Source organism: Rhinolophus sinicus, chromosome 17 (genome assembly GCF_057876585.1).
Source record: "Rhinolophus sinicus isolate RSI-liver-muscle chromosome 17, RSI-T2T, whole genome shotgun sequence".
NCBI classification, from domain to species: Eukaryota; Metazoa; Chordata; class Mammalia; order Chiroptera; family Rhinolophidae; genus Rhinolophus; species Rhinolophus sinicus.
In genome coordinates, this window is record NC_142517.1 from 180,498,521 (window position 1) to 180,513,619 (window position 15,099).

General features: G+C 37.5%; 1 protein-coding gene across 1 annotated transcript; it reads left to right on the top strand.

Moving 5' to 3' along the window:
* The first annotated feature begins 3,068 nt into the window (after positions 1-3,068).
* Positions 3,069-13,125, top strand: MARS2 (methionyl-tRNA synthetase 2, mitochondrial). Its single transcript, XM_074339706.2, has one exon. The coding sequence runs from the start codon at positions 3,069-3,071 to the stop codon at positions 4,908-4,910; it is 1,842 nt and encodes a 613-aa protein (XP_074195807.2). The 3' UTR covers positions 4,911-13,125.
* The last annotated feature ends 1,974 nt before the right edge of the window (positions 13,126-15,099 follow it).

Here is a 15,099-nt window from a genome sequence, read left to right on the forward strand (position 1 = left end):
GTTATCTGTATGGGGAAGAAATTGGATCCCCACCTCATATAGTATATAAAAATTTCAATTCTATGAAAAGAACTTGAACATCAAAAGCAAAATGTTTATACTTTTATATGAAAATATGGATATTTATTCTGACATCATAGCACTACGAGTATTTTTAAGGCAAAAAGATAATAATAAAATAGCTGTAAATGATAAATCATAAAATTACAATCATAAGATAAATTTTGATAAATTCTATATTAAAATTAAGAAGTTGCATTAAGCCGCTTTAATGTGAGAAGACTAGATACTGTTAGATATTTACAAAATATCAACCTATAAAGGAACAGTACCAAGAATATACAAACTCCTGCACATAAATAAAGAAAAAGACAAGCCAATAGAAAGGTAGACACAAAATATAAATAGGCACTTCACAGGCAAAGAAACATATATGGTTAACAAATACATGAAAATGCAAATCAGGACCACAGTGAGATGACATTTATATTGTCATAAAATACACATATTAAATATGCCATTTAACCATTTTACAGTGTACAATTCAGTGGCATTAAGTACATTCACAGTATTGTACCATGATCATCACTATCTAGCTCCAGAACTTTTCCATCACCCCAACAGGAAAACCCATATCCTTTAAGCACCCTCTCTCAATTTCAACTTTCCCCCATGTCATGGCAACCACTAATCTCCTTCTGTCTCTCTGAATTTGTCTATTCTGGATATTTCATACGAATGAAATCTATGCTATGTGGTCTTCTGTGCCTGGTTTCTTTCATTTAGCATAATGTTTTAAAGGTTTATCTATATGGTGGTATGTATCGGTACTTCATTACTTTTTATGGCTGAACAATATTCCATTGCACATGGCTATACCACTTTTACTTACCTATTCATCAGATGATAGACACATTGGGGTTGTTTCGATCTTTTGGCTATTGTGAATAGTGCTTCTATGGATATTAGTGAATAGCATTTTATACTTGTTTGGCAGAAAGTTAAGTAGATAATATCTAAATATTAGAGAGACCTCTTCAAGGGTATGTTGCTGATGGGTATGTAGAGTTGTTTAACCATGGGGTTCTTTCAAAATTGAACATTCATATCCTCTACGATCCAGCAATATCACTCCTAAATATATATCCAAGAGAAACTTTAGCATATAAGTACCAGGAGATAAAAAAAAGAAAGTTCGTTGCAGTACTATTTCTAAGAGGAAAAACTTGAACCACTCAAATGTGCATCAACAGTCATTTGATTCAAGGAGTTCTGCTATAAAGAAAAAGAAAGAAATGGAACAGCAGTGGGAGTTGAAAAGTTTTTTATTTTTAAGATGTACGAAAAAAACCAGCATGTTTGCATGCTGAAGATTCCATGGGAAAGAGGAAAAAAATTGCTGGAGAACCTGATATCTCTGTCACTTGGCCTGGATTTGTTTCCTGGTTCTGGGGGCTGCATATACCCTCCAGTTTTAAGTTTTACCTATCCTTCACTTGCCCTTCTTAAACTGCTGGATCAAATAGAGCACATCAACTAAATACCCAAAGGATATTTGTAGGATGTATTGTAACTCCTAGAGAATTTGACTGGTCCATTTTCTGTATCACCACAGAAATCAAATCCAACTTACCATATGCCTCCATTCATAAGTTATCATAAGACAGTAAAAAAGAATTAACTAGCCTTATAGGCAAAAACATGGAGAATCACAGTAACAAATTGTTGAGTGGAAAAGCTAAGTCGAAGACTACCTGTAGTATGATATCCTTTTAAAAAAATTAAAAACAAGCAAAATGAAACAATATGTTGCTTGGACATACCACATATTTTATAACATGAATGCAAAAGTACAAAATTCAGGACAACGATTACCTCTGGGAGGAGAACAGAAGGACAAGGAGCACATAGATCTAAATCATTGGTAATCTTCTCTTCAGTGGTTCTCAAACTGTGGTGTGATCAGAATCACCTGGAGAGCTCATTAAAACCTAGATTGCTGGGTCCCAGCCCCCGAGTTTCTGATTGAGTAGGGGTGTGTGTGTGGCCTAAGAATATGCATTTGTAATGAGGTCCCAGGTTGATGCTAAAGCTGCTATTCTGGGACCACTTTAAGAGAACCACTTCTAGTTCTTAGTTTGAGTTGTGGGTTCACAGGTATTCCTTTCCATTTTATTATGAAATGAATATAGTATTTAAACTAAAAAAAAAAAAAAGATGGCTAGTCATAGACCAAAGATGAGAGCATGTAATGAAGCAGAGTAATATTACTCCAATTCTGGGCTCCTAAGGCATGCCCCTCCAAAGGAGCTAGGATTCTGTTAATAAAAGCAAACTTGAAAAAAAACCTGCTATAAGAAGAACCTCAAGACCATTTAAAAAGAAAATTACTAATTACTTTGAGAAATAAATTGGAAGATTGATTCTCGCTCACGCACACAGTGACAACATACTGCATTCCACATCCCCAGATCTAAATGTTTGGCAGACTTGGCACATCACAAATCTACCTCTTTTGTCGATTAAGTAAAAAAGGAGCGTGTTTAAAGATTTCCTTTACTTTTTCAGTTCTTATCCTTCCTTCAAGTACCGTAGGTAATTATTTGTCTTCCTTCCTCCCAGATTGTGTCCACTAGGTTCTGAGATAAAATTTACATCTAAATTTTATATTTCGGAGCCCTCCGATAACCAGGGCCCATGAAGAAGGCATACTCCGTGTCCTGCAATGTGCCAGTCACTGACTGGGGCTTGAGAATTGCTCTAATACAAAATTCTTGCCCACAAGCGGTTCAGCCTAGAGAGGAAAACAGCTCTGTAAATATAAAATTTCAACCCAAAGCACAGGATGTTATGGAAAGATAAAGATTTATTTTATCCGCTTTTATAACCTCCCCTAAGTCCAGTTCATCTAAGCTATCTGCATCCGTAGCGCGCAGCAGCAATTCACAGCCGCAAGGTCGGCGACCCGCGCAGGGAGGAGGCGCGCGGGCGCGGCGGCCGAGGGCGGAGGCTCCGGGCTGCTCTCTATTAGTTTTCCGGCCGGAAGCGGCGGTGCGGCTCGGCTGCGCATGCGCCCCTCACACGTGCTTCCAGAACGCCCACTCCGCCGTTTGGGCCCGGCCGGCACCATGCTGCGAATTTCTGTCTTGCGGTTGCTAGGACGCGCACTGGCGGGTAGGGTCTCGCTCCTGGCGCCCTCTAACCCACGCCTCTACGGTTCGGGCCCTCCAGGTGCCCGCGACCAAGCGCACGATGCGCACGCCTACTTCACGACACCCATATTCTATGTGAACGCGGCGCCGCACATTGGACACCTGTACTCGGCGCTACTGGCGGACGCCCTGTGCCGCTACCGTCGCCTCCGAGTTCCCAGCGCCGCCGCCACGCGATTCGCCACAGGGACCGACGAGCACGGCCTGAAGATTCAGCAGGCAGCAGCCGCTGCGGGCCTGGCCCCGACCGAGCTGTGCGACCGAGTTTCGGCCCAGTTCCAGCAGCTTTTCCGGGACGCTGGCATCTCCTCCACCGACTTCATCCGCACCACCGAGGCCCGGCACCGGCTGGCTGTGCAGCACTTCTGGGGAGTGCTGAAGGCTCGAGGTCTGCTGTACAAGGGGCTCTATGAAGGTTGGTATTGCGCTTCCGACGAGTGCTTCCTGCCTGAGACCAAGGTCACCTTGCATCCGGGCCCGTCGGGGGATTCATGTCCTGTATCTCTCGAGAGCGGGCACCCGGTCTCCTGGACCAAGGAAGAAAACTACCTTTTCAGGCTTTCCCAATTCCGGGAGCCGCTCCAGCGGTGGCTGCGGGACGACCCTCAGGCGATCACCCCCGAGCCATTCCATCACACAGTCCTTCAGTGGCTGGAAGAGGAGCTGCCGGACCTGTCAGTCTCTCGCAGGAGTAGCCACCTACACTGGGGCATTCCGGTGCCCGGGGATGATTCGCAGACCATCTACGTATGGCTGGATGCCTTGGTCAACTACCTTACTGTCATTGGCTACCCGAATGCTGAGTTCAAGTCTTGGTGGCCAAGCACCTCTCATATCATAGGCAAGGACATTCTTAAATTCCATGCTATCTATTGGCCTGCCCTCCTCTTAGGCGCCGGCATGAATCCACCGCACCGCATCTATGTCCATTCTCACTGGACAGTCTGTGGCCAAAAGATGTCTAAGAGTTTGGGCAACGTGGTGGATCCCAGGACTTGCCTTGACCGCTATACTGTGGATGGCTTTCGCTACTTTCTCCTTCGTCAGGGCGTCCCCAACTGGGACTGTGATTACTATGATGAAAAGGTGGTCAAGTTGTTAGACTCTGAGCTGGCAGATGCTTTGGGAGGTCTCTTGAACCGATGCACTGCTAATAGAATAAATCCTTCTGGGACCTACCCGGCCTTCTGCTCTACCTGTTTTCCCAGGGAGCCAGGGTTGGTGGGGCCATCAGCTCGTGCTCAGGCAGACGACTATGCTCTAGTGAGCGCAGTGGCCACTTTGCCCAAGCAGGTAGCAGACCACTATGCTAACTTCCAGATCTATAAGGCTCTGGAGGCAGTGTCCAGCTGTGTACGGCAAACTAATGGCTTTGTCCAAAGGCATGCACCATGGAAGTTGAACTGGGAGAGCCCAGTGGATGCTCCCTGGTTGGGTACTGTGCTTCATGTGGCCTTAGAATGTTTGCGAGTCTTTGGAACTCTGCTCCAGCCTGTCACCCCAAGCCTAGCTGACAAGCTGCTCTCCAGGCTGGGGGTCTCTGCCACAGAGAGGGACCTTGGAGAGCTCTATTTCTTGCCTCGATTTTATGGACATTCTTGCCCTTTTGAAGGGAGGAGGCTGGGACCTGAAAGTGGGCTCTTGTTTCCACGCCTGGACCAGTCCAGGGCCTGGTTGGTGAAAGCCCATAGGACCTAGAAACTCAGCTCTTACTGGCTTGCAAAAAAGCAAATGTGTTACTTTCTTATTTTGCATTTTCAGTTAAGTTATACTAATGTTTTCTAAAGTGTTCCATCAAATGAGCACGTAAGTGATGTCCCTGTGAAAAGAGGTTTGTAACCTGTCTGTTGCCTACTCCCTACTCTAGTTCTCTGTGCCCATTAACCACTGTCCTTTGCTCACCAGTGTCCCTAAGATGTCTCTAGGGAAAGATGGGTAAGACACAATCTTGCTGATACTATACCTTCTTATTGCGCCTCCTTTCAAACAATAGTTATTTGCCCAGACTACCTCTCATGGCTTGTTTTCCATTGGCCTGGCCTCTGCTGGACAAATTGGTGTGGGGATTGGAGGCTCCATATCTCAACTTTTAGTCCTACTTTGTTATATAGGTTGGATCTCCTGTTAAAAAGAGATTCTTTCAGTAAACCTTTAAAAATCAGTGTCTTAGACTAGATGATTTTTGCCCACCTTTTTTATTACTGGTTTTTAGAACCATGACTCCCTGTACTTTGTTCAATAGTTGTGCTTTGTAACATTACACTTCAACCACTAGATGGCTCTAGTCTCACATTGAATTACTTAACACAGGTTTCAGAATCTTTAGAATTAGTTTTCTGCTTTTCTAATTTCGCAGAATTAAAATTTTTTTTTATTGCTTTTCTTAACACAAGGGGTAACTGCAACCACTGCTGCTTTACAGAAAGCAATAAAAAAGATCAAACTCCTCAGTTTTTTTCAGACTACTGAAAAAGGACATTTACTCTAAATATTTAGTAAGCTAATAAGTAAATGTATCAAGCTTGTTTGGCCTATCTATGATAAATCGTAAAGCTCTCTTGAGGTACTTGGTGTGTTAAACATTTTAAACTTTAATAACAGATTTAGAAGTATGATTTTAAAAAATTAGATCAAAAGGGCATTATTTTCTTTGTATTTCTTAGTCTTAATTTTGTTATTCACATACATAATTTACCTTATATGATTTCTTTTGGTCAGTCAGGATCTAAATACAATATAGAAATTATGGAATAGTTATTGTAAAGGTTAATACATTTACTTTTAAGTTTTTTTGTTTTTTTTTTTAAGGAGGGTACAGCTCCTTTTTTTAAGGAGGGCCCATACGGGAATCGAACTGGCAACCTTGGTGTTATCAGCACCATGCTCTAACCAACTGAGCTAACCGGACACCCCATTAAGTAGTTTTTACTGATTTCTTTTCCTATTTTAACTTGTTATTAAAGTTTAAAAGTTTGTTAAGTACCTTATTCAGATCTGTTTTTTTGCATTTGTTGAAGGTGATGGTGAAGGGAGGAAATGATCAATGCTCCAAGAATCTCAAATTGGATTTAGGGATCTCTTAAGGCTCCATAAGAGAACATCACAGAGAAAATGTTAAGGTATCAATTTATACAATGGCTGCAACACAGTAAGCCAGCGTTGTATCTCATAGGTGATTGGACAGCTAGGCCGAAGTTTAAAATGAGAACTTGCCTTGAAATATCCATTCTAAGCATGGTAGCAAGCGGAGAGGCCTCACTGTGAAGTAAACTGTTGTGCTGCTCATTCCCCCGGATTTACTCTACGTGCTACAGTTCAATTCCAGTTTCTGTTTATCAGTGTGATGAGAGATTTTTGTTTGCTTGGAAACGCTGCTTGAAGGCAGTGTTTAAAAAGGTGGAAGGCAGTCCTTCTACCTTTAGAATACTATAAAGGTGGAAAGGCATTCTAAAGGTGGAAGGACTGTTTCTACAAATGTTCCTTGAGACCATTATTCTTAATGGAATCTTGGGCTTTCCATATGACGTATTTCAGTTACCTGCTGCAATTACTAAGGCAGATTACTAAGACCTAGGATGGAGTATAATATCTCCTAGGGCTGGACAGAGTCGAGTGGTGAAAAAGGTGGATAAAGGAAAACAGACTTGGAAAACCAGTGGAATTGGTAACTAACCTCTGCCCTTTTAGCAGTCTTACAGTTCTATCACACAGAGAAAGTATCTTCTTTCCTATGACCTAGTACTGGTCAATACACTGGACCTTGGCTTTCTGGGTGTTAATGGGGTCTCTTGTGTGTCTGTCATTTGTGCAGGCATTTGACTGGCTATCAGAATATTTGTGCTACTGGAGGGCACAATAAAATAGGGGAACCAAAAAGGAGAGGGCATAGTTATTACAAAAGACAAGATATTTTGCGTGGAGAGGCATGGTTTGATCTGACTTATTCTGTGGTGATATGGAAGATGAACCAGTTGGATTTTCTGTAGGAGGTAAAGCAAATGTCCTTTGGGTACTTAATATTTAAGAATGGCAAGTAAAACTTAAAACTGGAGGGCATGCACTTCGAAGAGGGCATCCTAACTACTTCCGGGAGATGATGATGATAAATTTATAGACATCTAAGAATGCCCCTATTCCAGAACTGTTAACACCTTACCTGGCATCTATGGATCCTTTGACCAGAAAGGAAGTTTCTCCCAAGTACTACCCTGAAGCTCTCAAATTTTCATTTTAGGTTATTCTTGGAGGCAGTGTTGCAGGAGGCTATGATAGAGCACTGATCAGGTGTTTACATTATAGTAGTAATAATAAGCTGTCAACTCCGTAGACTACAGTTCTCTGTGAAGTCATGCAAAAGTTGTGGGCAATGTATACGTTAAGTGGTGCCACTGTATATTGGAGGGCTATTGCACAAGTGAACTCATAGATTAGGAACCTCTGAGGTCAGAAGACCTGTGGCTATATGGAGGTCAAGAATACAGGAACAAGAAATAGGTAACAATCGTTGATTTCACTGAAATCCCAGTTATTTTGGAAGTAGGCCATATCATTTTTCTCTTAAGGACTGTGTGACTGTAGGGGCTGGGAAGAGCTTGTTAAATTGACTATTACGTTGATGCAAAAGTACTTGGGATGGCCTACACTGCAACATGGGCACTGGGGCACAAGTCTTGTTTTTTGCACACTGTACCTGTGATTGGGACATAGCTCTTTGGGACATAGATCTGGGAAGTTCCAAAACCGAAGTAAAGGCAGTAGTTGGATGACTTACAATCCTAAAGTAGCTTGGGCAGCACATGGTAGTACCAGGCATTCAACAGATTCCTCCTTGGGCATTATGGGAGGGATGATTTCCTGGACCTCTGACTGCCCTACCCTCAGTGAGTATGTAGTTACAGTGTTGGCCTGCGTTAGTGTAACCTTGAGTTATGGGAGAGACCATGCCTCTTAACCAAGATTTGGTTCATCAAGCTCCTGTATGATAATTTACATTTGCCTCCTGGAGGCAATTCCCCCATAGTTCTACCAGATATAGAACCACTGTTTTTTTGGTGAGGTCTGGGGTACTGTAAATCTTGGTGGTCCTTGCCCTCTTTTGCCAGAGTGAATAATTTATCAGTGGACCTAAAAGGGTGTGGACATATTGAGAGCCATGTGTCTATTTTTGCAGCAAAGGTTTACTAGTTCCAAGAGCCTGGGGGGAGCTAGAGCACAAGTTAAGGTAACCAAGAGCACAAGTTAGAAGGATCAGTTCTTGAAGAAAGCCTGTGAGCCCCTTGCGAAACTAAGACAGTATGAAGTACTGCACTACACAGCTTGCCCTGCCCCTCCTCTTTTAGGAACTTTGGATAGGATTGGTTAACTTTTCTCAATAGTAACAAACCAAATTTGGAGGTTAACATTGCTGGAAGGGCCACAAGAGTAACAACTGAGTTAATTAAGGTTAATTAGTGGGGATTTTAACTTTCTGAGCAGACTGTCTTATTCTTTTTTGAGACAGAGAATAAAAGAAGCCCAGCCCTAAGCTGCTTTCTTCTATCACCAAGAAGTAATTGGAGCTTGAGGGGAAGGGACTAACCCATTTGGTACCAAAATGATACTAACCTCCTTATGCTATACCACTCCTAAGGCTGTGCCTTGTGTGTGTGTACCCCTCATTAGTTGACAGTCACTGGTTTGTGCAATTTAACATGAAGATGAATCTTCAAAAACTAGTTTATGATCAACTGTTATAGATTGGAATTATTGTTCTATTCTCTTAATTCAATACAGTCAATAAAAATTTGACTACTTTACACATTTTTCCTGATTAAAATATTTTTAAAAGGGTAATATCTTTAAAACACATTCAATAAGATAGCTTCAGTAATTTGGCTTTCTTTGAACTAATCAAGAAGTGTATTAGTTAAAAAGCTATAAATATAAAAAATATAGAGTTAATAAGCATGTTATACATTTGGGTTAATCACTAAAATAATACAAATAGAGTGTATTTCTTTTAAGTCAAATAAAAATAAATGTTAAAGAAAACTCAATCCGACAGAAGACAGGAAAGAGAAAAAAAGGGCAAAGAAAAATAAATACTGTAAAAGAAAACCCATAATACAGCAGAAATAAATACAAATGTATCAGTAATTATAATTAAAACATCATAGGATGAATCTTTTGCCAAAAGACAGCAGTGTTCAAGTTTATATTTAAAAAGTTAGCTATATGTAGTTAAAAGTTAAATGCTTAAACATAACAGAAAATACAACATGAAGAAACACTCGGCATATCTTAACCAAAAGAAAGCTGGTGTCTTAACAGTAGACAATCTATATTGAAGGGAAAACCATTACTAAAGATAAAGTGAAACTATAAAAGGAATAATATATCAACAAATTATAAGAATTATGAACTTGTATGATTGAATAACATAGCCTCAAAATATAAAAAGCTAAAGCTAAAATTGAAAAGAAAGGAAATGTACAAAAAAATTAAACTGCCTTTCATGAGTTCAGAGGAACCATGCAATGAGAAAGTAAAAATACAGTAACTTACACTGGACATTCGCATTTCAGTCTTTAATGCTCACTACCAAGTGGATCATCACTGCTAAGTGTGAAAAAAATAAAAATGTTATCTCAGGCAAAGTTTTGTGACTAAAATTTTGTCTTCCATGCATGCCTCATGGCAAATAATTTGCTTTTTGAATAGAAATGTCAGCAACTATTCTATCTGTTCAGTAAATCTTCTATGGATTATGAAAAAGGGAGAATCTCACGGCCACAATTTTGCCACATTTTCTAATTGTTCGTTCAGTAATAAGCAAAGTTGAAGGGAGAGAACCAACAGTTCTATGTTCATCATTTGTGTTTGCTCACTTTCCCCATCAACTCTGTGAGGTATTATTCTTTCTCTGTTTAACTGATGAGAAATTGAGGCACAGAGATTAAGTAACTTGGGTAAGGTTATACAGTTTGTAAAACAGGAGAGCCTAGACTCAGACTTGTCTTGGTGCCAGAGCTTTAGCACCCTCCTTCGCACCAGCACCACAAACATGAGTATCTACTGAAGTTGACGGCAGTCTGTTGTGGGGAAGAGGAAGTCGTATAATCAGATCCAAAGACCTGAAGATGAGAACTCATCTAAATAAGAATCCTTAATTGAAATACATCAATGAGTGTTTCAAGATGAGGAATTAATAGTTTTTGAAAGCTAGATTGTGAAACAGATGACTGCCGAAATAGATACTTAGAATGATACAGTTCTCTTTTCCTTTTAGGAGTTTCCTTTATTATCCTAAGCCAGTTTATGCGTGCTGGTATAAATTTAAAAAAATTTTAATAACTCTAATAGTCTCTATTTTTCTTTTTCCTTAAGATTATTTTGTTTCTTATTTTCAGAACAGTGCTCTAAATTCTTGACTCTAACAGTTCCCTAAGTGAAAGTATGTTATCGTAAATTCATGAACCTTAAGTATTTTGAAATAACATTTCACTAATTGATACTTAAAATACACATTTATATCTATACATGAAAACATCAATATTCAGAAGTTTTATTTGAATTAACTATTATAATAACAAGGCCAAATAATTTTATTAGGGGTTACAAACACTGAAACTTTTCATTTCATACATAACAGTTTTAATACAAATGAACTTAATAGACATCTATTTACTAACAATTTATGTTCTATGAATTTACTGAACACTTATTACTGTATTTTTATGACATCTTTCCTAACAAGCCTGCAGCAACCAGATTAAACACCTTTTGACTCCAGTTCTTACCAAAGCAAATATCACTGTTAGCTAAAATGTCACATATTGGATAATTCCTGGTAAATTATAATCTCATATATGACAGTCAAAACGTGTTCTAATTTCCCCAAGTTAGAGACTTTATTGTGGATTGCTTAAGACTACTCTGTTATATTTTATATTTTTTATGAAATGTAGCTATTATGTTGGACATGGGCTACACCTTGAAGAAGTGTGATAAAACCTGTTTATATAGAACTCTTAGTTATTTAAATTGTATTTTTAAAAATGTAACAAAAGGTATGAAAGTCCTTGCAAACTTGGAAGGCCAAAAATACCTACATCATTATTCTGTGCTTTAAATGATTTCTTCAGAACTTTGTTTAAATTCAAGCAACACAGTCCCATAGTTAGCAAGGCATGATGGGCACTTTTTCAGTATTTTTTTTTGCATGGTAGATTATGACTTGCTGATAGAATCAGACTGATGCATTACAAATAATATGTGGCATTTTTTGATTGCCTTCAAAAATCAATAAAGGAATTTATAAAGATTTTCATAAAGCAAAGACTATTCAATCCTGAAAACACCAGACAAATGGAGTACTAGATTGTTTCATGATATTTTTGACAAGAGCTCTAATTATAGAACACTGGACCTTAACTCATACCGTGTTACTTTCAAAATAAATATAGCAAAATAAAATATACTTAATAGATGGAGTGGCCTTAGGATATGCCAGAATATTCTTTAATATAACTATGTTATTACAGTTTATTGCTCAACTTAAATATTTAGTCCAGAAACATTTTGGCAATGTATCTAAAATATATATATACATCAATGGATAGTTTATTATCCTTTATAAGACAGGATAAAAAAATTAAGTTATAATGGGGTTATCTTCCTAATATTATAAGGTTTTAATATATAATTCTTATTCTTTCCCAACAGAATTACCAACCAGTTTTAGGTCTTGGGGTAAATATGAAATTAAAATGGTGAAAAAAGTAAGACTCCTAGTATTGTGCAATCAAATTTCAAAAATGCCAGAACAAATTCTATGTAGTCAATTTAAATATTGCTTATTTACATAACTTTATTGTTTTATTATTAATCCAATCTCCTATAAAAGGAATATAATGTTTTTATAGAAGTTTATATATATATATATATATATATATATATATATATATATATATATATATATATGAAACAGGTGGCATTTAAAGAAAGTTGGCATGGCCATTTTTTAGTTTTGAAAAGTTCTACTTAGTGTGGCATTTTTCACTTGTAAAAAACTTTCAGTTCTGTAAGAGCAAAGAATCATAGCTTCTTTGTATTTATAAGGTGAAATGTTATGTGTAAGTTTTATTTAAGTTTAATGTTCTGAAAACCTAGAAATATCACAAACTAAGACCTGAATCAAAGATAAAAAGGAACATTGACAGTGTCACTGTGTTAAAAGGAAGAAATATGTTTTCAATCTGACATGATATATGCAGTGAATGCTTATACTTGCTAAGATGCTCTAAGAACCCTTGTTGTATGAATGACAAAAGAGGGCCAGAAATAGATACGGAGATATTTTTAAGTATATTTAAGAATAGTGTCCAATTTATCCATAATGACTGGTATAAAATAAATGGTCATAATATGATGTATTTTCATATATGTACAAATTATTTTTATATGTATTAATGTCAGCCTAAATTTCTAATGTAAACCTAGAGTTTGAAATGTTTTATCAAAAACATTTAATATAGGTAAAATATATATAAACTTAAATACAGTGAAACCAAAATAATTAGAAGCTAGAATCTTTTCCGTATTATCTCCCTAACAAGGTAGTGTTTTTTTAAATTTTCCATATTACACCAAATGGCCTGTTGCTATATCTAGTCTGTGTATGCCATGGCCATGTCTACACATATGAAACATCTGGAACAAAGCTGAAAAATCCAAACACCAAAGATCTTTTTAAGTGGTTGTTTTTGACATTACCATGTTGATAAGACAGCCAGATGATGACCAAATTTTTCAAACTTTTTCAAGGTATTTGTTGTTTTATAGGTAAAACCTTTGTTCTATTTGTTACAGATTACAAGTCTATGTTACTTAAGTGCGTGTGAATTAATAAAGGAAACCATGATTTTATCCTGCATCTTCAATGTTCTGGCTACTAATATTTCTTTAATTCCTTTAAAAAAGCGAAAACATTTAACTTTAAGCACATCCAAAAACCTCGTATTTGTTACCAGACCACTCATGAGGCTAGTTGTTTTCTATTATTGGATAAAACAGTTATTCAAGACTCTACTTAACAGGTTCCATAGAGGAAGGTGGAATAAGAATTGAATCCTCTGCTCTGAAATCTTTTCTGGGATGAAATTGTGGGCTTCGAGAATATCGAGGTTTCAAACCCACAGATGAAGGTTGAGAAAAGCTTCTCACAGAATTTAACTTTGGTTCCTATTAAGAGATTTCAAGAAAATTAGAATTTTAATGCATTTTAAGTGGTTCTTATAATTACTTAAGGGAAAGATTTTAAGGAAAAAAAATATTACCTGGGCTTGGATTCTGAGGAGACAGGGTGTACTTTAGGAAATTCCCATTAGCGTATAGGTTACCTTATAACCTGCAGCTGGACAGGGAGGCATCCTAGGGCTATGAAAACACTCACTAAAAAGGATCTGAGAATAGCCATATCTAATAGTATTTCTAAATTAGGTTATATTTCCTTTGTGCCATCCCTAAACTTTTAAAAACAAGATTTATGTAGTTAGTGATACACAAAATTAGAGTTAGATCCTGTGGCTGAGAAAGCAACTATCCAGAGAAAATCAGGAATTATTAATACATTTTATTAATAAATTAATAAAATAATGTTAATAGGCTAACATTTTATCCTGCTGTTAATAAGTGAAACATTCAATGAACATACTCTGTTCTTACAAGTGATTTTTATTTGATCCACTGCTGAACATAAGGATTGTTGGAGATAGTGCTTTGCTCAAGACACAAATGGGAAAATTTCAGCTAAGGCGTCTATAATGACTAAATACCTACCTCAGAGCATCAGTGTTTAGCCAAATCCTTTTGTCTAAAAACCTCATCATTTGCTCTGCCTGCTTTAAATGATTTGAGTTTGAATGTGATACAAGAAGAATGCAAGCATCAAGGAGCCTATTTCATAAAGCTGAATAGAACTTTGGAAGTAGCATGTAGGCCAAATCAATTGCTCCACCTGAATCTGACACAGAAATTTAATACCAAGTGTTCTAGAAGTTATTCTAAAATTTATTTACTTATATATAATTCAGGAAAGGGAACTGGAGCTTCTAAGCTAAAAAGCAAAATTTCTCTAGAGGCATATTTGTTAATATACCATTGTACTTTCCAGGATTTGGGCACATACGCTCCTCTACTGACCTACCAAGAGTGCACATGTCTACTAACAATGAAACAACTTGCCAATACTACAATAGATAACTATAAGGAGTAAGTCATTACCACAATAATGTTAACTCTTCTTTTATGGCATATCAGACTGAGATGCTTCTAGGGTTAAAAATGTTTTAAATATGCAATTACACAGAGAATTTATTCATACCACTTCAAGATACTTTGCAAAGTTACAAAACAGTTTTCTAACCAGAAAAGAAACATTTATGACATATTATAAAATATAGTTATCAAAATCAGTTGTGAGAAAATTCACTCTAATGACATCAGGTTATAGATACTGCTGCAACCTTAGTTACTGCTGCAATTTTTGAGCTAAGGAGACTTCAATAGGTAATTCTGTTAATGATCCATTAATCTTATATATATTTTATTAGTATGAAAAGTGGCATGAGTTTGGTACTTGTCATTAGGATGTAAAAAAGAAAACTAAACTATAATAACCCTTTCCCAAAATAGTAGACACTATATGGAGGGTTTCTACAAAGACTGATAAATACTTATATTGCAGCTATTAGCAAGAAGAATGGAAAAGAAGAAGAAAAGCTGGTGGACTTTATGCTTTCAAAAACCTGTAGAAATGTATCACGTTCCCAAAATATATATATGGCACCGCCTATAAATATCTTTTGTTATCAGAGGGACTGATGTTTTTCTGGGATAATTTAGAAGG